This window comes from Schistocerca cancellata, chromosome 1 (genome assembly GCF_023864275.1).
Source record: "Schistocerca cancellata isolate TAMUIC-IGC-003103 chromosome 1, iqSchCanc2.1, whole genome shotgun sequence".
Classification (NCBI taxonomy): Eukaryota; Metazoa; Arthropoda; class Insecta; order Orthoptera; family Acrididae; genus Schistocerca; species Schistocerca cancellata.
The window spans coordinates 859,241,720-859,266,340 of record NC_064626.1 but is presented as its reverse complement, the minus strand read 5'-3'; the positions used below and the strand labels follow the sequence as shown (position 1 = coordinate 859,266,340).

The window sequence follows — 24,621 nt, the reverse complement described above, 5'->3', positions numbered from 1 at the left end:
ATTGCCTCCCAGCTGATGTATCAGGCTCCCTTTTTGTGGACGATTTTACCATCTATTGCAGCGCGCAGCGTACACGTGTCCTGGAGCGCTGTCTTCAGCGTTCTCTTGACCGTCTTTACTCCTGGAGTGTCGCCAATGGCTTCCGTTTTTCTGCCGAGAAGACGGTCTGTATTAACTTCTGGCGCTACAAAGAGTTTCTCCCACCGTCCTTACGACTTGGTCCCGTTGCTCTCCCAATCGTGGAGACAACCAAATTTTTAGGCCTTACCTTTGACAGGAAACTTAGCTGGTCTCCACATGTGTCATATTTGGCCGCCCGATGTACCCGTTCTTTAAATGTCCTCCGTGTTCTCAGTGGTATGTCGTGGGGAGCGGATCGAACCGTCCTACTTCGTCTATATCGGTCGATCGTCCGCTCCAAGCTGGATTATGGGAGCTTTGTATACTCCTCTGCACGGCCATCCATCTTACGCCGCCTCAACTCCATACAACATCGGGGTTTACGACTTGCGATCGGAGCATTTTATACCAGTCCCGTAGAGAGTCTTCATGCTGACGCTGGCGAATTGCCGCTCACTTACCGGCGCGATATACTGCTTTGTCGGTATGCCTGTCGGCTACTGTCAATGCCCGACCATCCGTCTTATCGTTCCTTTTTTGACGACTCTCTCGACCGTCAATACGGGTTGTATGTCTCTGCCCTGCTACCCCCTGGAGTTCGCTTTCGTCGCCTCCTTCAACACCTTCATTTTTCACTCCCTGCAACCTTTCGAGTGGGCGAGAGCCACACGCCACCTTGGCTCCAGGCTCAGGTCCGCGTTCACCTTGACCTCAGCTCGCTCCCAAAAGAGGTCACCCCCAGTTCGGTCTACCACTCCCGTTTTTTGGAACTTCGTTCGAAGTTCATCACCATGACTTTCATTTATACAGATGGCTCTAAGACCAATGACGGGGTTGGGTGTTCCTTTATAGTCGGGGCACAAAGTTTCCAATACCGGCTCCATGACCATTGTTCGGTCTTCACAGCTGAGCTCTTTGCCCTCTACCAGGCTGTTCTTTACATCTGCCGCCACCGACATTCTGCTTATGTCATCTGCTCAGATTCCCTGAGCGCCATCCAGAGCCTCAGTGATCCGTACCCGGTTCACCCTTTCGTACACCGGATCCAACGCTCTCTTCAGCGGCTGGTGGACGTCGGTCCGCCGGTTAGCTTTATGTGGGTTCCCGGCCATGTCGGTATCCCTGGGAACGAAGCTGCAGATGCCGCGGCCAAGGCTGCGGTCCTCCAGCCTCGGACAGCTTCTTGTTGTGTCCCTTCGTCCGATCTTAGCAGGGTCATTTGTCGGCGCGTTGTGTCGCTGTGGCATGCCGATTGGGCTGCACTTACCGACAACAAGCTTCGGGCCTTACAACCTCTTCCCGTGGCTTGGACGTCCTCCTCACGCCCTTCTCGGCGGGAGGAGGTCGTTTTAGCAAGGTTAAGGATTGGACACTGCCGGTTCAGCCATCGCCATCTGCTGACGGCTGCGCCGGCGCCGTTCTGCCCATGTGGGCACTTGCTGACGGTTAGACACATTTTAATGTCCTGTCCCGATCTTAACCAACTGCGCCTCGATCTTAACCTGCCTATTACTTTCGATGCCGTTTTAGCGGATGACCCACGAGCAGCTGCTCGTGTTCTTTGTTTTATCAATTTGACACACCTTGCTAAGGACATTTGATGAAGTTTTTTAATCCTATGCCTGTCAGTCTGTCTTTTATTGTGTTTTTCCTTTTAGTTGTTGTTGTCAACTTGTGGCTCGCGGTGCATTTTTAGAGTAGTCAGGGCGCTAATGACCATTGAAGTTGTGCGCCCTAAAACCACAAAAAAAAAAAAAAAAAAAAAAAAAAAAAAACATCCCAGTGAGAGTGCTGTACCTGATGATGGTCTCATGTGAGTAAGTTTTTACCCCGTAACTTGACAGCTATTATACAACCACGGAACCAAGCCGTAATTGCACTGGTAAAACAGTGCTAATGGGCTGTCCTATTGAGAATGCTAGTTGATGAGGATAGTTTGGTAGTTTTCTGCAAGAAATTGACAATTCTAGATGCCATATGTGGCATTTTAGACACCTGGCAGCAAGTCAAGCCACATTTACTAGTTTGATCATTTGTCCAGATATAGCAGAAAGTGATTTTCATTGTTTCAGTGATGAAGGAATGACAGTTGCACAAATAATGAATCATGTGACGGGTGTAAATGGTTTTAAAGATGTCAGTGAAGTAAACTTAAATGAGTGGCTGGAGATAGACTCATGTGAACACGGCTTCCACTATGTAAGTGAGCCAAAATTGTGGCTGTTGTTTCACAAAAAAACTAGGAAAAAGACAGTGAATGTGAAAGTCAGAATGAAGACAATGACTTTGTCGGTATTGCACAGCATTGCAATTTTTGGATGTTTTAGATTATGTGGGCCAAAGGGAGTTAAAGTACAGTGAAATTATTGCTGCAAGAAAAATTTGAAATGCTGTGTGAAAAAAAGTCAACTCCTCTTGGAAGCAGACCAACATCACAGATTATTTTAAGAAATAAACAGGCCTACAGTACATATGCACAGAAGCTTAGATAAACTTTCAAACAGAAGTTTGGATTATTTGCACATAATCTCCCCCAAATAATAAAGAGTATACTATAATTGACATCAGTCTATTGTAGAATTTTAGAACACATTTTACATGTGCATATTATGACCATTCTGGAGACTTAGATCTCCTCTGTAGGAATCGACATAGACTTTGCAAACAATGATCATGTGAAATCCAGCTCACCCTGCTTATCCAAAAGACCTAGAAAGCAGTAGATACTGGTACAAAGTTTGTTCCTGTAAGGCTTTCAGTACAGTTCTGTGCCATTGTGTAATAATAATAGAAAAAATGAGCGTATGGAATATCAGACAGGGCCATCTTTGTGATTGGATTGGTGAGTTCCTAGGAAATAAAACAGCATGACATTTGCAGTGGAGAGGTATTCATATTCCAAGGGAGTGTTCTAGGACCATTACTATTTACAATATATATAAATGGTTTAATGGATGACATTGGAAGCTCCATGAAGTTGTTTGCAGATGCTGCTGCTGTGTGCAGGGAAGTCACAGTGTTAGAAAATTGTAGTGCAATGCAGAAAGACTTGTACATGATAAATACCTAGAGCAGAGACTAGCAGTTGACTCTCAGAATAAACAAATGCAATGTATTGTGCATAAATAGTCAAAAATCTCTAGTGTTTTATGATTGCGTGATTGCTGAACTCTATCTCAAGGCAGTCACACACACTAAATATCTGGAAGTTTGTATACAGAGGAATTGATAGTGCAAGGATTATTGGATGAATCCTTGGGAAAAGTAGTCCACCCTTGAAGAAGTTAGCTTTCAAATTTTGTTTAGGAAGAGTGAATACAAGTGGAGATACTCACCTAGCTCTAGTGGCAGGTGCTAGAAGAAAGGTGTTGTGTATCACAGTGTGATTTACTGTAAATATTCTCAGAGTGTACATTCCTGGAAGAATCAACCAATCTATTGCTTCCTCTTATGTACATCTCATGAAAAGAACTTGAAGGTAAAACTGTAAAAATAGAATTTTGCCCTTGTTTTGTGCCTTGTTTCTATTAAATTTCCTACTTTATTGTTAACATCTTTGTTGTATTTTTTGATGAAAGTCTTTGTTGTAATTGGAAAGCAGTAGCCCTCTAATGATTTTGTGCTCTTTTGTTTTGCAGCTCTTAGAGGAGTCTTTTATTAGACAATGTACTGCTCTGTCTTGATCACTTTTTTTTTTGTAATTGTAGAAACTTTTCAATTTTACATATTTTGGCTTTTAGCCATCTTCAGAATCAACCAGATAAAGACACAAATGAAAAGTTATCTTATAGAGCATAAGATGTTACATACATACATACATATATAATAGTGAAACTTGTTGTGTTAAGAGGACATAGGCACACAGTATCTCATTATTTCCAGTGTACAAGAGTGGCTCCGTTTAGTGACAACAAAGGCCAGCTTTAGTAAAACAAGCTGTGGCAATTGGGTGGCATTTGTGAAGACAGGTTTTTGAATATACACTATGTGATAAGTATCTGGACACCCCCAAAAACATATGTTTTTCATATTACGTGCATTGTGCTGCCATATACTGCCAGGTACTCCATATCAGCAACCTCGGTAGTCATTAGCCATCATGAGAGAGCAGAATGGAATGCTCCGCAGAACTCACGGACTTTGAACGTGGCCAGGTGATTGGTTATCACTTGTGTCATATGTCTGTACATGAGATTTCCACACTCCTAAACATCCCTAGATCCCCAGTTTCCAATTTGATAGTGAAGTGGAAACATGAAGGGACACATACAGCACAAAAGCATACAGACCAACCTCATCTGTTGACTGACAGAGACCGCCGACAGTTACAGAGGGTCGTAATGTGTAATAGGCAGACATCTACCCAGGCCATCACACAGGAATTCCAAACAGCATGAGGATCCGCTGCAAGTGCTATGACAGTTAGGCAGGAGGTCAGACAGCTTTCATTTCGTGGTCGAGCAGTTGCTCATAAATCACACATCATGCCGGTAAGTGCCAAACGACGCCTCGCTTGGTTGTATGGAATGGAAACATTGGATGACTGAACAGTGGAAAAATATTGGGTGGAGTGATGAATCATAGTACACAATGTGGCAATCTGATGGCAGGGTGTGGGTATGGTGAATGTCATCTGCCAGAGTGTGTAGTGTCGACGGTAAAATTCAGAGGCGGTGGTTTTATGATGTGGCCGGGTTTTTCATGGAGGGGGCTTGCACCCTTCATTTTGCGTGACATTATCACAGCACAGGCCTACATTGATGTTTTTAGCACCTTCTTGCTTCCCACTGTTGAAGAGCAATTCGGGGATGGCGATTTCATCTTTCAACATGATTGAGCACCTATTCATAATGCACGGCCTGTGGCAGAGTGGTTAAACAACAACAACAACATCCCTGTAATGGACTGGCCTCCACAGAGTCCTGATCTGAATCCTAAAGAACGCCTTTGGGATGTTTTGGAACACCGACTTCGTGCCGAGCCTCACCGAGTGACATCGATACCTCTCCTCAATGCAGCACTCCATGAAGAATGGGCTGCCATTCCCCAAGAAACTTTCTAGCACCTGATTGAACGTATGCCTGCGAGACTGTTATCAAGGATAAGGATGGAACAACACCATATTGAATTCCAGCATTGCCAATGAAGGGTGCCACAAACTTGAGTCAGTTTCAGCCGGTGCCTGGATAATTTGGATCACATAGTGTAGCTTTAGATAGTTTTAGTATCAAGTGTACATTTTTGGTAAAATAAATGAAATCTACAGATGTAATAAAATGTTCTATGGACTAATGTGAAAGTACTAGTATGAGGCACACATTTATTTTCTATGAAATCTAAAGAATCAGTAAATGTAATAAAAAGTACTACTGCTCATTTGTATCTCTTTGTCTGACAGATTCTGATGATGCTTCAAGTAGAAATGTGTAAAACTGTCAAGTTTGTACAATAAAAGGAGTTGTCAAGTCAGAGTATTACATTGTCCATTGAATTTATGACTGTAGACTCTTTTAATGATTTTATGCTCTTCATTGATTAGAGTTTCTTAGTATCACTGTTCCTCCTCTTTTTTCTCCTTGGGGGAACAAGCCGAGTAGAAAAAAGGGAGGAACAGCAAATAGAAAAAGACCTTACATGGGGAGAAGTAGAAGAGGCATTTGGGAAGATGAAGGGAGGGAAGTCACCAGGTCTGGATGAGCTAAGTGTAGAGATGGTGAGAGCAGCAGGAGAGGTGGGGATACAATGGTTATATCAAGTAATGTGTGGAGACAGATGATGATCCCAGAAGACTGGAAGAAGGGAATAATTGTCCCGATCTTTAAGAAGGGAAATAGAAAAGAGTGGAAGAACTATCGGGGGATACATTGATGAGTCATTGTGCAAATATTTTTGAGAAAATTTTCGAAGCATGAATTCGGGCAAAATTAGAAGGAAGAATGAGAGAATAGCAACATGGCTTCAGAGCAGGAAGGTCCATGTTGGACCTAATTTTTGCTGTAAAACAACTACAGTAACAGAACTATGAATATGGAATAGATTTACTAATTACCTTCCTGGACAGTGAAAAAGCATATGATAGTGTACGTAGAAGCAAAGTGTGGAAAGCCCTGGGAAACAGAGGAGTAGCAAAACAGATTATTTGGAGGATTAGGGAAATGTACCATGGAAGTGTGAGCTGTGTGAAAGTTGGAAGAAGAGAGCTCAGCTTGGACTGAACAGAAGAATGGCTTGAGGCAGGGGAGTGCACTTTCACCATTACTCTTCATTGTAGTGATGGATGATATAATGAGTACAGTAGCACAAGTAATTGGTGAAAGGAAGACGAAAGCTATGGTGTTTGCAGATGATCTGATGATTTGGGGGAATAAGGAGGAGGAGGCACAAGAGCAATCGGACACATGGGAATGAATAATACAAGAATATGGGATGAAATTTAGTATAAGAAAGAGTGAGATGATTATCACAACAAGAAAAAAGGAGAGAGGAACAACTGGAGGAACAATTGAGGAGAGTGGAGAGTTTAAAGAACCTAGGAAGCCTGATACAGGAAGATGGAAAAAAAGACAGAGAAATAAACGAGTGGGGGAGAAAAGCGGAAGCATTTCAGAAGAGTGTCGGAAGCCTGATGCAGAGCAAGGATGTACCCCAAATCAGTAAAAAGGTTATATACAGGTCATAATATGTCCCAATCCTGACATGTGCATCAGAAACCTGGGTTATGAAAGGAAGAGAGAAAAGCAAAGTACAAGCTAGTGAGATGAAATTCTTGAGAAACAGTATTGGAGTGACAGATAGACAGGTTAAGAAATGAGAGGATCAGAGAGTTAATGAAGGTGGAACCATTACAGGAGGAGATAGAGAAATCAAGGCTGAGATGCTATGGACACGTTAAGAGAATAGAGGAGAAGACCAAGAGACATATAGCTGAAAGGAGTAGAGGAATACATCCAGAAGAAAGGAGAAGACTGGACCAAGGTGAAGACAGAGAGATGGTGGCAAGACAGAATGCGATGGAGAGGCATATGTTCCATACAGACCTGGCCAGAGGCTGGAAACTGTCAAAGATGATAAAGATGATGGTGATGGTGGTGGTGGTGATGATGATGATGATGATGATGATGATGATGATGATGAGTACCACTCAGATGCAGAATATTGGCTGACTACAGAAATACGGGCTTCAGAACTGTTGTTTAGTGCATGATTTATCCTGATCTTGGGAACCTATTTTTGTTGTGCTTGGGTTGTGATGTCTGATTGGTTGTCTCAAGTCCATGTATTCCTCTATGCAATGCTTCTTAGTCTAAACTTTATTTTTTTATGATCTCCTCTAATTTCTTTTGTATTGATGTCCCCATATTTTGAATGGGTTTTTGTGGGACACCATTGATGTTGATCATTACCTCTGTTTGCTCGAAGGATACCTGTTAGGCAGTTTGGCAATTTCCTGTAGCAGGTTGGTTTGGATCCTAGTATTTTCTTCTTTATTTCACTGAATGCCAGTGTCATTGGCAAAAGGTAGACAGTTCACCACAATCCCTTTTAAGTTCGAGTAGCAACAGAGATGTCACCTACATGCACTTCTGTTCCTAGTGAAAATAGTGTAACATCCTAAGAATGTAACTTGGATTTTGTGTCTTGCCAGATTGGCTGTGATTGTGGCCAGCAATTATGTTCAACAGAAAGTGTTTGAAGTTGTCTAACAAGGCATCAGGGTCTATCAATAACAAACTGCATTCCTTCTTAAAGTTTACAAAGACTAACAGTTAGTGTTTGCACCTATTATGGATATCTTTGGCTTGTGAGTGACTTTTCTTGAAGTTCCCTTGATATTTATAGATGGATCAGGGGTATTTTCCAATCTGCATTCCAAATTCTGTTTGCTTTTGGAGCATTGCAGTTGGTATATTTCCAGACTTCCAAAACTGCTGAGTTTTCTCCTGGTGTCATCTTTTTTTAAAATTTGGCACTGTTTCATTTGATTTCGTATTTGTTGGATAGTGTGGATACTGGAATCTGAGTATGGGTTCCTTTGTTTCACTGGGACTTTAGGGGTTTTCGTAGTTTAATAGATTTCTTTGTTTCAGTCACCAGAGAACCATCATTTTTTTTGAAAGCACTTAGCTGGATGTTGCAACTCATGAGTTCCCTTTTGAATATGCTGTAGTATTGTCTGGTTTCATTTCTTTCAAAACTTTGTTCTGTCTTATCAGTAAGGGATTTTGTAGGTTTCCCAACTACTTTCTGATTTAGTGAAGCAATACTGTTTTCAGTTACAAAATCTCTCTTTGATGACAAACTTGCCAGCATCTTTCCATCAGGAGTGTGCTTTGTTTCTGCAAGTTCGTTGGCTGCCTCAGTCACTCTTTTTCGTGTTTGTGAAGTCACAATTCCGTGGCATGACCTTTTTCCTGGAACTCTTTGAGCAGTCTCTTGCTTTGGCTTGGTTCCCATGTGGATAACTTTTGATGATTTTCCTGAACATTTTTCCTCAATGTACTCGGGTGCTGAAGCCACCTATAAAAATTTGCACATGTTTGGGAATTGTGGCCAGCTTTTGAATCAGTATGTCCCAAAAGTTATCCACCCCCTGTAATCTGATCCGTAATTATCATTTGTAGGTCTGGTTGTTGACACTTTGCCGTCCATACATCTCAAACAAATTTATTCACTTGGCACTGGCACCACTAATTTTGATTACTTGGCTTCTCACTGGCCGTTCTTGACATTATCAGGATATTATAAATTGTTAGATTTTACTAATCTCATTGTTAGTCCTCATAAGTTCTCAACCCTGTTCCCCTACTTTCATGAAATTTTGGAGATATGCATACATAAATAACTACAAAATTTGTTTGTCTCATATTTTTGTTTATTTGCATTGTCTTTGGTACTTAGTATTTCTCTTTCATATCATATGCAACAAAACAGTCTCCAAGAAGTAACACAGCTCCACAAGACTTGCATATTACGTTTGTTGTTTTTTTGTTTTTGGAACATACATGGCAGTTTCTTTGTTTTCATTTATTTGTTTTGGAAGTTCTTAGGCCTATTAGTTGGTGTTGCTTTATGTGATAGGAAAGTCTGTCAACCGGATCATGGTGAGATGTACGTGATGTAGTGGCAACCTCCAAATCTTGCTCCATGCATTCATCGTAAATAATTCCGTCATCTCTTTCGTCTGCCATGGTGAAAGGGCACAAGTACTTATAAAAACAAAAAAACTTCTTGACTTGTGTAACTTACTTTTACCTAAACAAAACACCAACAGAATGCAAAAGATAATGAAGTGCTGTCGCTGGCCACTGTACAATACTATGCTGACGGCACCATTGTGGTGTCGCCGGCTGTTGACCACTATTCCGCAAATGACACCGCTGTGGTGTCACCGGATGGCAGAGTATTAATAATGATAATCTGTCTTTCACTGGTTTTAAATTTCCAAGTGATCTGAGGAGTGTGGTTTTCATGGCACACATTTTCATAGTATCCTTTTCTGAACTACGCTCTTGAAGGACCAGTAACCTTCAGACTTCAAAGTGTTTATCCTCTTCTGGGCATAGTGTTGTTTGTTTGATTACAGATGTCTGAATTTCATGCAGGGCTTGGATCATAGTTTCAGCTTGTCATTTTGTATAAGGGAGTTTGTGTTGAATATTGCTTAAATGATTTTGTATTTGCACACTAGATTGTGCCAAAGAGAAATTGTTTGCAACACAACTCACCAGTTTTATGAGCTTCTAGTTTACAACAGCTCTTTATCTAGTGACTTAAGAGATGTGTGTATGGCAGAACAGTGAATTATGATCAGGAGTAGTGGTATGCAACATCTGTCAACAGTTAAGTGTTTGGAAACCTTCATCTCTGTGTAAACAAAAGCAGCATTTTTTTGCCACTGCTTCTCTACCAGCATAAACCACAACAGTGAAATGAGTTAATGCTCACTTTTGTAATGGTTTGCCAAAGTATCTTAGTTTAATTGCATTTTTGGAACCTGCAGCCCAGAAAGTGTATTTATTAAAGTTGTAAATACTTACATTTTGTGCACCGATTAGCCCATTGTTGCTCACTCATTGCCAAGCCTCGTATTTAGACAGTTCACAATCATTGGTTCTGCTCATGAGAGTATTCCAAGTAACAGTAACAACACATTGGAAGCCCTCAAAGAAGAGACAACTGATTATAGATTGTGGAGTGCTTGGTGTAAAATTCACATAGAGTGCTCAAGTAGGATACTTTGCAAAAACATTGTTTGGCTTCAAATAGAAAACTTCACTCAAGTGGTGAACACTTGCCTTCACAAAAAATTCTTTGCACAAATTACTGTCTCACATGTACAAATCGTGTAAGGACCACACTGACATATTGGAAAATTAGGAAAAACAAAAATATCGTTAGTCAGTGTGTCTGTGCAACATCTACCGGCTGAATCGGAAAGGGCACAAGTGATTCCATATCTGTTGTTTGGTGGCAAAGGAATTTCTCTATGTATCATAAGGATTGGTGCTTTTTTTATCTAGGAAGTCTGGTTTTACTTGGTTACAACACTTGTGTATGTGTTATATTTCAGAACTTAGATGCAGTGGTATGTTTGTCACTGCATAGCTACTCATGGTGCAGTGTTTAATTTGTTGTTATTATCTTCATGAATTTATTCTTGTTTGTTTTATGCACTTTTGGATATCATTTCATGATACATTGATTTCTTTCAACAGTTCATGTTACTTGTGTTTACAGGTAAATGTCACTGTGGCTGGGGTGGCAGGAAACAGCCCTGTGAAATGCAGTCGTGATGTTGTAGTGTGCCCAGATTTAAGTTTGGTGGACGCTGTTAAGAAAGGACCATATGATGTAGTGGTGCTTCCTGGTGGCCTCGGAGGGTCAAAGAATCTTGCAGCAGTATGTATTAATTCCAAATACAGTAGTTTAGAAGATTATCAGCTTATATGATTGAATCCTGCAATAAACACCATCATACAAGAAATAATAGCTGTTTTGATTAACTGTAACAGCGTTACTTCTATATTTCCAGTGGAAAAATATGAAAACACTTTCATTTATTTATTCATTCACACATTGTACTCTGTAAATCACATAATGAGGGGGACCCACAGAAATGTGCAATGAATCATGTTATATTTTAAAATGGATTAAAAATAGCCATTGAGACATTGTGGTCAAAGACATTTTAAAGTATTTTAGCTTGACCGCTGATTTATCAAAAGTTATATACATAACAACGTAGAGCAGTTACTGCAGGCTACTTCTTAAAGTATACTAGCAGTAAATTGGGATTTGTGCCAATCTGTTCATACTGATATTATGACAATTGTTTCTCAGTTAATTTGTACATGTTTATGTACATTAGAAGAAAACCAGCTACTTAAAACATACTACTACTACTACTACTACTACTACTACTACTACTACTACTCCCTTCAACTGTTTTCACAGAGTACTTTAAACAAAGCATTTATGTAACTTTATACAGAACACTATCCGTTGTCTGTATGCTGGTAAAGTTATTCCAACAGAATGGCTATTCCGAAAGGCAGATATGCCATGCATTATGTTCTCAGCAAACTCGAAGCAGGGATGTATATGAAGATGCGGAGGCACCCACTGCAACAGCATTCTTGCCCTATTTTGGCAGCATGTCTTCGAGAATAGAAAGAATCCTCAAAAAGCACGACGTCAAGTGTGTTTTTCAGCCACCAGCAAAATTGAAGAATTTATTGTGCTATGTCAAAGACGACCTTGGCCTCAGAAAACGTGGCATGTACAAAATCCCATGCCAATGTGGAAAGTTTTATATTGGACAGACATTCCGAACCGTGCAAGAATGTTGCGTCGAACATCATCGTCATTCACGCCTGGGGCCCGGGGATTAGAATAGGCCCGAGGTATTCCTGCCTGTCGTAAGAGGCGACTAAAAGGAGTCCATCCCCCTCACGGGGGTAGTTAGCGCCTGCGTCCGGAGACGGACAGTTCCACGACCTATGATTGTGGTCTTTTTGGTTTTTCACTTTTCGTTTCTTCCTTCCTTTTGTTGGTTCATTTCTTTGCTCTTCTCCACCTCACTGTCTTCCTTACTCTTTCCCTTGACTTCTCCTTGCCTTCTCATTGCCTTCTTCTCCTTGCCTTCTCATTGCCTTCTTCTCCTTGCCTTCTCATTACCTTCTTCTCCTTGCCTTCTCATTGCCTTCTTCTCCTTGCCTTCTCATTGCCTTCTTCTCCTTGCCTTCTCTGGTCTCCGCCTCAGCGTTTGAGACAGTCTGTCCTCTTTCTCCCTCTCTCTCTCTCTTCTTTTTCCTCTTCTTCCTTCCTCCCTGTGCGTGCCTGAAGGCCGACCCACGCGTTCGCACGCGTAGCCGGTGACGGGGTAACGCGTAAGTCCCCGCCCTGGGTAGGCATGTAAGGCACGTGCGTACCCCCTGGTAAAGGCCAGGCCCAGGGAGGGGTGATTGCCTGAGCTGATACCTTCTGACCATGCCGATTGGTCCCTCCGTCTGTTTCTCGGGAGGTGTGACCTGAGGTGTAAACATTCACCTAAGGCGGGAGTGCCCTCTGAGAGGGTCCCCACAAGGAAGGAGTGCGCCATCGGAGACGCTGGCAATCATGGGGGATTCCTCCGCAATGGATTCTACTCCATCGCTTTCGACTTCTGCCCAAAAACGGAAACGTGACCAGCCACCAGTGACAAAAGTACTACCGCCTGCCCCACAGTTCCTCGTCGTTTCTCGATCTGAGGACGGAAAGGATTTTTCCTCTGTCAACCCTTTCGTTATCCAGAAGGGCGTAGATGCCATAGCCGGATCTGTCAAATCTTGTACCAGGTTGCGTAACGGTACCTTATTACTAGAAACTGAGAGTGCCTTTCAGGCACAAAAATTGCTTCGGGCCACACTCCTGTACACGTTCCCTGTCCGGGTGGAGGCCCACCGAACTTTGAATTCGTCTCGTGGTGTAGTCTATACTAGCTCCCTCGATGGATTGACTGACGAGGAGATTCAATCTTTCCTCGCTGAGCAGGGCGTGACGGCTGTCCATAGGGTCATGAAAAAGGTCAACAATGACCTTGTACCGACCCGGACACTTTTCTTGACCTTAGATAGTGTTACGCTGCCATCGCGCATCAAGGCGGGCTACGAGGTTATTTCTGTTCGCCCCTATGTCCCGACACCTACGCGCTGCTACCAGTGTCAGCGTTTCAATCACACTCAACAGTCTTGTTCCAATGCGGCTAAATGTGTCACTTGTGGCAGGGATGCCCATGAGGGTGACTGTCCACCTCCGTCTCCTCGTTGTGTGAACTGTCAGGGTGACCATGCCGCATCCTCCCGCGACTGTCCTGTCTATAAGGAAGAACGCTGTATCCAAGAAATTCGGGTCAAAGAGAAAGTGTCCACCTCGGCTGCTCGCAAGCTATTGGCTAGTAGGAAGCCCGCGCTGCTCCCAGCGGGGAAATACAGTACTGTCCTTGCCTCTCCTCGGACTACCAGGGAGGTAGCAACCCAGACATGCGATCTGACCTTCAGCACCACGGTCGTCCGTTCGGCCAGTGCTAAGATCGCGCGGTCGACGTCTCCTCTTCCTCCCATCACCCCACAGACACCAGCCCCTTCATCAGCTTCTGCTAAGACGAAGACCCCGAAGTCAGATGCACGGGCCTTCAAGAAGGAACCATCCCGTGCAGACTTCCTACGTACCTCGACCTCCCAGCCTTCGACCGGTACTTCCACCAAACGTCCTTCCAAAAAGGCTCATAGGAAGCACAGTTCTCCTTCTCTGCCATGGCGCATTTCTTTTCCTGCGCCACCCAGCGGTTGCCGCGCCAGGCCGTCATCCGTTTCGCCTTGCCGCACCGCTGGTAGCCGTACATCTGGCCGTTTACCAGCGGAGGAAGCTCCCCCTCCCGGCCATCCTCCCGAGATGGCCGATGAACCTATAGACCCAATGGACGATGACTGTCCGCCTACTGATAGCGGCGGCAGTGCACGCTCGAAGCCAGGCCCTCAGCGGCCTTCGAGGTGACCCCTTCCTTCATCTTCCTTTTCTTACGATGGCACTTATTCACTGGAATATTCGCAGCATTCGCTCCAACCGAGAGGACTTGAAGTTGCTGCTCCGCTTGCACCGTCCGCTCCTTGTAGCCCTCCAGGAAACGAAGCTACGCCCATGCGATCAAATTGCCTTGGCACACTACACCTCTGTGCGTTTTGACCTACCCCCTGTGGTAGGTATCCCAGCTCATGGAGGGGTTATGTTGCTGGTCCGGGATGATATTTACTACGATCCCATCATGTTGCACACCGGCCTGCAGGCAGTTGCCATCCGCATTACTCTCCCCACTTTTACGTTCTCCTTTTGTACCGTTTACACTCCATCGTCATCTGCCGTTACCAGGGCAGACATGATGCAACTTATTGCTCAGCTACCTGCACCATTTTTGTTAACTGGAGACTTCAATGCCCACCATCCCCTTTGGGGCTCTCCAGCATCCTGCCCGAGGGGCTCCTTGTTAGCAGACCTTTTCAACCAGCTCAATCTTGTCTGCCTCAATACTGGCGCCCCTACTTTTCTTTCGGACACATCTCACACCTATTCCCATTTAGACCTCTCTATATGTACTCCCCAACTTGCACGCCGGTTTGAGTGGTATGCACTTTCTGATACATATTCGAGCGACCACTTCCCGTGTGTTATCCATCTCCTGCAGCATACCCCCTCTCCGTGCTCCTCTAGTTGGACCATCTCCGAGGCAGACTGGGGGCTCTTCTCTTCCAGGGCGACCTTTCAGGATCAAACCTTCACAAGCTGCGATCGTCAGGTCGCACATCTCATGGAAGTCATTCTCGCTGCTGCTGAATATTCCATCCCTCACCCTACTTCTTCTCCACGTCGCGTACCGGTCCCCTGGTGGACCGCAGCATGTAGAGACGCTTTACGTGCTCGTCGACGTGCTTTACGCACATTTAAACGCCACCCTACAGTGGCGAATTGTATCAATTATAAACGATTACGTGCTCAGTGTCGTCGTATTATCAAAGAAAGCAAGAAAGCCAGCTGGGCTGCTTTCACAAGCACCTTCAACAGTTTTACTCCTCCTTCTGTTGTCTGGGGTAGCCTGTGCCGGCTATCTGGCACTAAGGTCCACTCACCAGTTTCTGGCTTGAAGGTCGCGAATGACGTCCTTGTGGCCCCTGAGGCTGTCTCCAATGCCTTCGGCCGCTTTTTCGCAGAGGTTTCGAGCTCTGCTCATTACGACCCTGCCTTCCTCCCCCGCAAACAGGCAGAGGAGGCTAGGCCACCTAACTTCCGCTCCTCGAATTGTGAAAGTTATAATGCCCCATTCACCATGCGGGAACTCGAAACCGCACTTGGCCGATCACGGTCCTCCGCTCCAGGACCTGATTCTATTCATATTCAGATGCTGAAGAACCTTTCTCCTGCGGGTAAAGGTTTTCTTCTTCGTACTTATAATCGCATCTGGATTGAGGGACATGTTCCCGCATGCTGGCGCGAGTCTATTGTTGTCCCGATTCCTAAGCCGGGGAAGGACAAGCACTTGCCTTCCAGTTATCGACCTATCTCGCTTACCAGCTATGTCTGTAAAGTGATGGAGCGAATGGTTAATTCTCGATTGGTTTGGCTGCTCGAGTCTCGACGCCTACTTACCAATGTACAATGTGGATTTCGTAGGCGCCGCTCTGCTGTTGACCATCTGGTTACCTTGTCGACCTTCATTATGAATAACTTCTTGCGGAAGCGCCCAACCGCGGCTGTGTTCTTTGATTTGGAGAAGGCTTACGACACCTGTTGGAGGGTGGGCATTCTCCGCACCATGTATACATGGGGCCTTCGCGGTAGCCTCCCTCTTTTTATTCGTTCCTTTTTAATGGATCGACAGTTCAGGGTACGTGTGGGTTCTATCCTGTCCGACACCTTTTGCCAGGAGAATGGGGTGCCACAGGGCTCAGTTTTGAGCGTCGCTCTCTTCGCCATCGCGATCAATCCAATAATGGATTACCTCCCAGCTGATGTATCAGGCTCCCTTTTCGTGGACGATTTTACCATCTATTGCAGCGCGCAGTGTACACGTGTCCTGGAGCGCTGTCTTCAGCGTTCTCTTGACCGTCTTTACTCCTGGAGTGTCGCCAATGGCTTCCGCTTTTCTGCCGAGAAGACGGTCTGTATTAACTTCTGGCGCTACAAAGAGTTTCTCCCACCGTCCTTACGACTAGGTCCCATTGCTCTCCCAATCGTGGAGACAACCAAATTTTTAGGCCTTACATTTGACAGGAAACTTAGCTGGTCTCCACATGTGTCATATTTGGCCGCCCGTTGTACCCGTTCTTTAAATGTCCTCCGTGTTCTCAGTGGTATGTCGTGGGGAGCGGATCGAACCGTCCTACTTCATCTATATCGGTCGATCGTCCGCTCCAAGCTGGATTATGGGAGCTTCGTCTACTCCTCTGCACGGCCATCCATCTTACGCCGCCTCAACTCCATACAACATCGGGGTTTACGACTTGCGATCGGAGCATTTTATACTAGTCCCGTACCGAGTCTTCATGCTGACGCTGGCGAATTGCCACTCACCTACCGGCGCGATATACTGCTTTGTCGGTATGCCTGTCGGCTACTGTCAATGCCCGACCACCCGTCTTATCGTTCCTTTTTTGACGACTCTCTCGACCGTCAATACGGGTTGTATGTCTCTGCCCTGCTACCCCCTGGAGTTCGCTTTCGTCGCCTCCTTCAACACCTTAATTTTTCACTCCCTGCAACCTTTCGAGTGGGCGAGAGCCACACGCCACCTTGGCTCCAGGCTCAGGTCCGCGTTCACCTTAACCTCAGCTCGCTCCCAAAAGAGGTTACCCCCAGTTCGGTCTACCACTCCCGTTTTTTGGAACTTTGTTCGAAGTTCATCAACATGACTTTCATTTATACAGATGGCTCTAAGACCAATAACGGGGTCGGGTGTTCCTTTATTGTCGGGGCACAAAGTTTCAAATACCGGCTCCATGGCCATTGTTCGGTCTTCACAGCTGAGCTCTTTGCCCTCTACCAGGCTGTTCTTTACATCTGCCGCCACCGACATTCTGCTTATGTCATCTGCTCCGACTCCCTGAGCGCCATCCAGAGCCTCAGTGATCCGTACCCGGTTCACCCTTTCGTACACCGGATCCAACGCTCTCTTCAGCAGCTGGTGGACGTCGGTTCTCCGGTTAGCTTTATGTGGGTTCCTGGCCATGTCGGTGTCCCTGGGAACGAAGCTGCAGATGCCGCGGCCAAGGCTGCGGTCCTCCAGCCTCGGACAGCTTCTTGTTGTGTCCCTTCGTCCGATTTTAGCAGGGTCATTTGTCAGCGCATTTTATCGCTGTGGCATGCCGATTGGGCTGCACTTACAGACAACAAGCTTCGGGCCTTAAAACCTCTTCCCGTGGCTTGGACGTCCTCCTCACGCCCTTCTCGGCGGGAGGAGGTAGTGTTGGCCCGGTTAAGAATTGGACACTGCCGGTTGAGCCATCGCCATCTGCTGACGGCTGCGCCGGCGCCGTTCTGCCCATGTGGGCACTTGCTGACAGTTAGACACATTTTAATGTCCTGTCCAGATTTTAGCACACTGCGTCTAGATCTTAACCTGCCAAGTACTTTCGATGCCATTTTAGCGGATGATCCACGAGCAGCAGCTCGTGTTCTTCGTTTTATCCATTTGACAAACCTCTCTAAGGACATTTGATGATGCTGTTTTTAATCCTATGCCTGTCAGTCTGGTTTTTATCGTGTTCTCCCTTTTAGTTGTTGTTGTCAACATGTGCCTCGCGTTGCATTCTTAGAGTAGTCAGGGCGCTAATGACCATTGAAGTTGTGCGCCCTAAAACCACAAAAAAAAAAAAAAAAAAAACAACAACGTCTGGGGCAACCTGATAAATCAGCGGTAGCGGAACATTGCCTGGACATGGGATATCGTATGCTTTACGAACAGACGGAAATTTTATCCCCAGCGTCATCTTTCTGGGAATGTGTTATTAAGGAGACTATACATATTCGCACGGCGGACAATCTTATCAACAGGGATGCAAGTTTTCAACTGAGTGCCGCCTGGAATCCAGCACTGGCTGCCATTAAATCAAAAACAGGGTAAACAACAACTTCTGTTCCCTCAAGTGACACAACGCGTAGGTGAGATTTAGTTCAGACTTTAACCGCAGGAGCGTCCGGCAGCACAGTTATTGCCCATAGTGCACGCGTGGATGGCCTTTCTGCAGCTCCCAGTAGGGGGCACCAGGAGCGCCGCTTCGTCCAGCTTTGAGCGTCTTCCCGCACACGCGTATTGCCTGCTCCCGTCATGATAAATTCCGCTGCTGCCGCGCAATTATCATCAGTCACGCCTTGCAGCAGTGACAGCAGCAGCTACCACCACCTGATGATGTCGAGCAGTTGCATCGAAGAAATATTGTGCGATTTACACAATACGATCCGGCGGCAAACCCGAGAAGCGTATTTGCAACAGATCCGTCGGGAAAGCATGAAAAGTCACAACTTAAGATATTCTGATAAATTATTGGTAGGGCTGATAAAATAGTCTCTCTGGTTATGAATATCTGGAGATTTTCAATTTCCTGCCTGATGCCTACTGAAACCTTTGACCCAGAATATAAAACAATATTCTGAGCCCTAAATAAGGATGCATAGTTTGCATGAAAACTGTACTTGTAGTGTTGTGGCTGTGTATTGAATAATTGATACTAAATTCACTCTTATTATTAACCAAAATTACCATTAGGGAGTATATGTACTGACACTGAGTGTAAGAATCCTTAGACCCTCGATGAAGTGTCGGTAAGACATTGACATTCACATAAACACTCTGAAGCCACTGTGGTGTGTGTGGTAGAAGGTGCAGTATACCAGTATTATAAATTTTCTTTCGTATTTCGTTTGCTTATTAAGTGATGAACAAAATGATTGTCTACATTTCTCTGAATGCACCATTATTTCTCTCATTTTGTTCTCATGATCGCTACCTGACATATAATGGTGACAACATAATGGTTGCGTGGTTGTTGAATACAGGTTGTCTGTATTTTCCCAGGTGGGTTTCATGAGAACTTAGTCTTTCCAAGAATTACTATTTAAGTTCCCTGACTATCGCCATTACACTTTTGTACGGGGTATACTGACCTATTACAATCCTAGGAACACTTCTCTGAATTTGTTTAGTGTCAGTTGTCATACCTACTTGATACAGACTTAAAACATTTAGATAGTATTCTACAATTGCTCTCACTAGCATTTTAAATGTGATTTTCTTTACAAATCCACTATGCTTTCCCAGAACCATTCAACAAATTGAAGTCTTCCATTTTCATTCTGCCGTATTGATTTCATATGATTTACAGTTTCATATTGCTTCTTAGTATTACCCTTAAATACTAATATGATGTGATTTACCCAAAATTTTAACCGCTAATCTTATAGTCAGATAGTTTTGGCTTCTTCCTCTTTGGTATAGGTATTATCTTACCTTTTTTGATATTACACTTCCTTAGGGCACACTAGGACTGTTGATATTTTTAAAAATATCAAGAATCCAATATATCGATATTTAAAGGAAAGTATCATTTTCTGCTCTTGATATGTTGAAAAACAGTATCGCTATATCAACAGAATAAATATTGATGAACCTGCCTTTAAAAATATCAGCTGCGCTTAGTAAATATACTGCCAGTGTTAGAGCTGTATGTTTAAGTCTTGATTTATTATTAGATATTCTGGACATCAACAAGCCAGCAGCTTGCCTGTCTCCTTTAGAGCAAAAATTAAAAGGAAAACTATGCACTTTCACACTTGGCGATAACCACTTTGCCAACAATGGTAATGACACGTAAGTGGCACAATAAAAGGTGTCCGATGGGCCTCTCTCTCTCTCTCTCTCTCTCTCTCTCTCTCTCTTTCTGTTGGTAGTGCTGAGTGTGGATTTAATCAGCTTTTCCCCTCACGTGTCGCCACACACTGTAAAGACCAACCTGAATGAAGAGATTGTTGTTCATCATTCTCAGCAGCTGTTTTTGAAGAACACCAATGTGAAGAAATTGTTTTTTAACACAACTGGTATGCTATTTTTTCGCATCGGAAATCTTGTTATTCCATTCACACTGTCAACCCCATTGCAAGTGGACTCCTTCTTTTGTGCCACTTATACTTTGCTTCACACTGTCAAAGAGAAAGATTGGACATAATGAAAGCTCACAAAGTAGCAAGACCCCTTCACACAGTGAAAGTAAAATTATGTTCTAGTACAATTTCAAAAGAACACTTTCAAATATTTACCAAAAATTGTGAAAGAAATATAATATAAAATAAATATATCACCAATATAATGTTTTGTAAAAAAAATGTTGGTATATCGATATTTTATCAACAGCCCTAGGGCACACCCAATGTTACTTTAGTTTCTGTGGAAGATTCATCATTGTTCAGTATAAGATACTGGGTTCTGTGAAACAAATATTCCTTCAGCCAATCAAATATGTGTGAAAACACTCTGTATAATCATATCTTGAATAGTAGTCTATGATGTGGGGCCGTCGAACATCTTAAGATGCCTAGGAACATGGAATGTACCTGTACATATCACTGCAACTGTCGTTTGCTAGATTTTGTGTATGATTAAAGCAACATGTGTTTTGCATGACAGTGTTACTCAGGCTGTGTGTGGATTCCTTGAGAGAAGTTTTTCCTCTTGTAAGTCATAATGTTTGAGCTTAGAGTATGCTGCAACAGATAGGTGTCAGTGACACTGGTCTAGGATTCTGTGCATGCAATCTAGTACTCATGTTACAAACAGGTATGGCCTGCAGTCTTTTCCAGTCACATAGGACCATTCACTGCACAAGTGATTCTTGATAAATGTAACCTAGGAAAGGAACTTATTCCATTATGTATTCAATGTAAAACCTAATTGAAATTTCAGCAGAGCCAGATGACTTTTTCTGCTTTAGCAGTATTAATTATCTTTTAGTATCGGGGGGGGGGGGGGGTTAATATTTACATTGCTCATTTGTGAGCCTATGTGACAGTAATATGCTCTAGTGTAAATTTTAAATGAATTTAAAATTTCTGCTTTCTGTCTGCTATCTTCAGTTTTGACACCAGACAAACCCATGAACAATTGAGTGGAAGGTTAGTTTTGACAGTAGACAAATCCACGAACAGTTCAATGGAAGGCTTGGATCCATTATTGCATTTGCACTGACCAGAACTTTCAAGGATTTCCTGATAAGTTTTTCTCCAGGATCTGACTGTGAAGATTATTGTGGACTCCTTCTTATGGGTGCACAACTTGCTATAATTTTTCTCTGGCAGTATCCCAATCTCGTTTTGTAGTGTAAGTAGTAGTCTTATCTTTTCACAACATTCTATGAATGGTGCCATTAAACCTGGCTGATTCTTTACTTATTTTATTTATTTATTTATTTATTTATTTATTTATTGTTCCGTGGGACCAAATTAAGGAGAAGTGTCCATGGTCATGGAACGAGTCAATACATGAAATTATAACACGATATTAGAATCAGATAAAATGGAAATATAAAAAAACATTTTCAGGTGACAATTCGTAAGTTTAAATAAAGAAAATCAACAATGTAACACTGGAATTTGCTTAATTTTTTTTAACTCTTCCAGGAGCTCCTTGACAGAATAGAAGGAGTGAACCATGAGGAAACTCTTCAGTTTAGACTTAAAAGAGTTTGGGCTACTGCTAAGATTTTTGAGTTCTTGTGGTAGCTTATTGAAAATGGATGCAGCAGAATACTGCACTCTTTTCTCCACAAGAGTCAAGGAAGTGCATTCCACATGCAGATTGGATTTCTGCCTAGTATTAACCCTAGGATGCATATACAGGGCCTCCGAGGCCCTTGTTTGTCTTCATTTTTAAAAAAATTCTCTAATTTTTTGTTTGATTTCAAACTGCTTTCCAGTACTCTTTCACTAACAATGTGACATTCCTCCTATAAAGTCTGAACGAAATACCTTCTTAAGTTTTTTGTACAATTCAGTGCATTTACCCATACACCGTGAATGCATAAGCAGGGCTTCAGAAGCCCTCACACATTTATAAAAGTTCCTTAGCCTATATTGTCTTAAACATTTGTTTGGGAGCAGTTATTAATTCAACAATAACTGTAGTGGTATTTCCAGCAACAGGAGTGCCAACAGCAGCAGTAGTTGTAGTAATAACAGTATAACTAAAAAATAATACACACTACTTTCACATATTGGCGATGTCGGTGTATTATTGATCTTTTTGCTATCAAATGTTTTATTATTGCATAGTATTGTTATTCTGTGCTGCTCTTGTCAGCCTTATTGTTACTGTAGTTTGTTTGTTGCTGCAAGGCCCATATTGTTACGAGTATGACTCGTTTAGTGCTGCACAAGCTGCTGTTCGAGAGATGCGCCTTTTGCTATGGCTTAGACACACAAAGCAAGAGTCAGTACATGCTAATGCAGCTAATTTTGAAAGTGTTGTGGCTCAGTGGCTTGAAAAAGATGATTCTTGCGAGGAAGGAAATATTTTTGAAGATGCAAGTAGTGAAGAATCAGCTAATGAACCTGCAGATGTGAATATTGAGGCACACGACAGTCCTTCCGATAATATTACTTCATCAGAGTCTGAAAATGAAGAACCACCACAAAAAGGTATAGAAGACCACACGTACATTAGTAGGAATGGAACAATTTGGAAATTAGATCCTCCTGCTACTTTTCGCACACCTGTCCATAATATTGTAAAGAAGGCACCTGGTCCAGCCCATGGTTAGAAAACCTGTAAACCTAAGGATGCCTGGGACTATTTCATCTCCAAGGAAATACTAGAGGAAATCATCAACTGCACAAATATTGAAGGCAGAAGAGTGGCTGCTTTACGTGGTAAAACATGGGAAAACGTTTCACTTGCTGCAATGGAGGGTTTTCTTGGTTTTTTACTGCTTTCTGGTGTTGAGAAGAGCTAGGATGTCCTTATTAGAGAATTATTCTTGGATGAAAGGCAAATTCTACATACAAATCCACCATGTCAATAAATAGATATGAGGATTTAAGGAGAATGATTAGATGATTAGATTTGATGACAGGCGTACCCGTGAAGCTCGATCTGCAGATGACAAACTTGCAGCTGTTCGCTATGTATGGGAACTATTTCTTGAGAAGTGTAGAAACAGAATGATTCCCAATGATTCGCTCACAGTTGACTAACAGCTAGTCCCATTCTGTGGAAGATGCAGCTTCACCCAGTATATGCCCTCTAAACCAGCCAAGTATGACATAAAAATATTTTGGTTATGTGATGCTACATCTGCATATGCTTTAGACGGAATTGTTTACATGGGAAGGAAGGCCCATGAACTTATTCAGAAAAATCTTGGACTGAATGTGGTGAAAGATCTTGGTAAAAGCATTGAAGGATCATCAAAAAATATTACTGTTGACAACTTCTTTACTAGTGTGCAGCTGGCAGAAGAGGTGCTTCAGGAGCAAATTACAGTGGTGGGAACAATCAAACAAAATAAACCAGACATTCCTAATGAGATGAAACCATCTGCCTCAAGAGCAATTCATTCCTCTTTGTTTGCATTTAAAGGTGACATTACAATGGTGAGTTATGTTCCCAAAAAGATAGTCTGTAGTTCTCATTAGCACAACGCATCACAACAGAAACATTGATAAAACTCGTGCAAAAAAGAAACCAGATATAATAAAGTTCTATAACTCTACGAAGGGTGGAGTACATCAAATGGACCAGAAAATTCGTTATTACACTTGCAAGAGACAAACAAAAAGATGGCCATTTGCATTATGGATGAATATGATGGACGTCGCAGCAATGAACAGTGAAATTTTATTTTCCGCCCAACATCTGACATACCATAGTGGAAGAAGTGATAAAAGGCGTTTGTTCCTAAGAGATTTAGCAGAGGAAATGGTAAGACCACTAATGGAACTTCGTATTCAGATCCCTAATCTTCCAAAGAAATTCGTTGATGCCATGCAAAGATGTGGTGTTCAAAAAGATGTCATATTGCCGAACCAACTACCTGTTTCAGGAAAAAGAAGAAGATGCAATTATTGTCCATATAATAAACACAGGAAAAGTGATATGACATGCATTAAGTGTAAAACCAACATTTGTGAGGAACATAGTGGCATTCTATGTGCTTCTTGTTTGTCACATGTTGAAAACTAAGAAAAATGCCATTTTATGTGAACAATGAATAATAACTTTTTGTCAAAATATTGCCTATATACATAATATTGTGAATAATGAGTATGTTTTAATTGAAGAAATTAGTTGTAATAAATGTTATAAAATGTAAACTGCAACTTATAAGTGAATTAATGAAATTATTTGTATATGTTGTATGTAAATGGATGTAACTAATAAAAATTCACTCACATCATGTTGCACACCGGCCTGCAGGCAGTTGCCAT

At 42.9% G+C, this 24,621-nt stretch overlaps 1 protein-coding gene across 1 annotated transcript in view; it reads left to right on the top strand.

Moving 5' to 3' along the window:
* The window catches only part of LOC126189073 (Parkinson disease protein 7 homolog), a 147,107-nt gene that overhangs the window by 58,415 nt on the left and 64,071 nt on the right, over positions 1-24,621 (top strand). Inside the window, exon 2 of the mRNA XM_049930913.1 lies at positions 10,858-11,019. Within this exon, the coding sequence (XP_049786870.1) occupies positions 10,858-11,019 (162 nt within the window). The remainder of the gene's footprint in view (positions 1-10,857; positions 11,020-24,621) is intronic.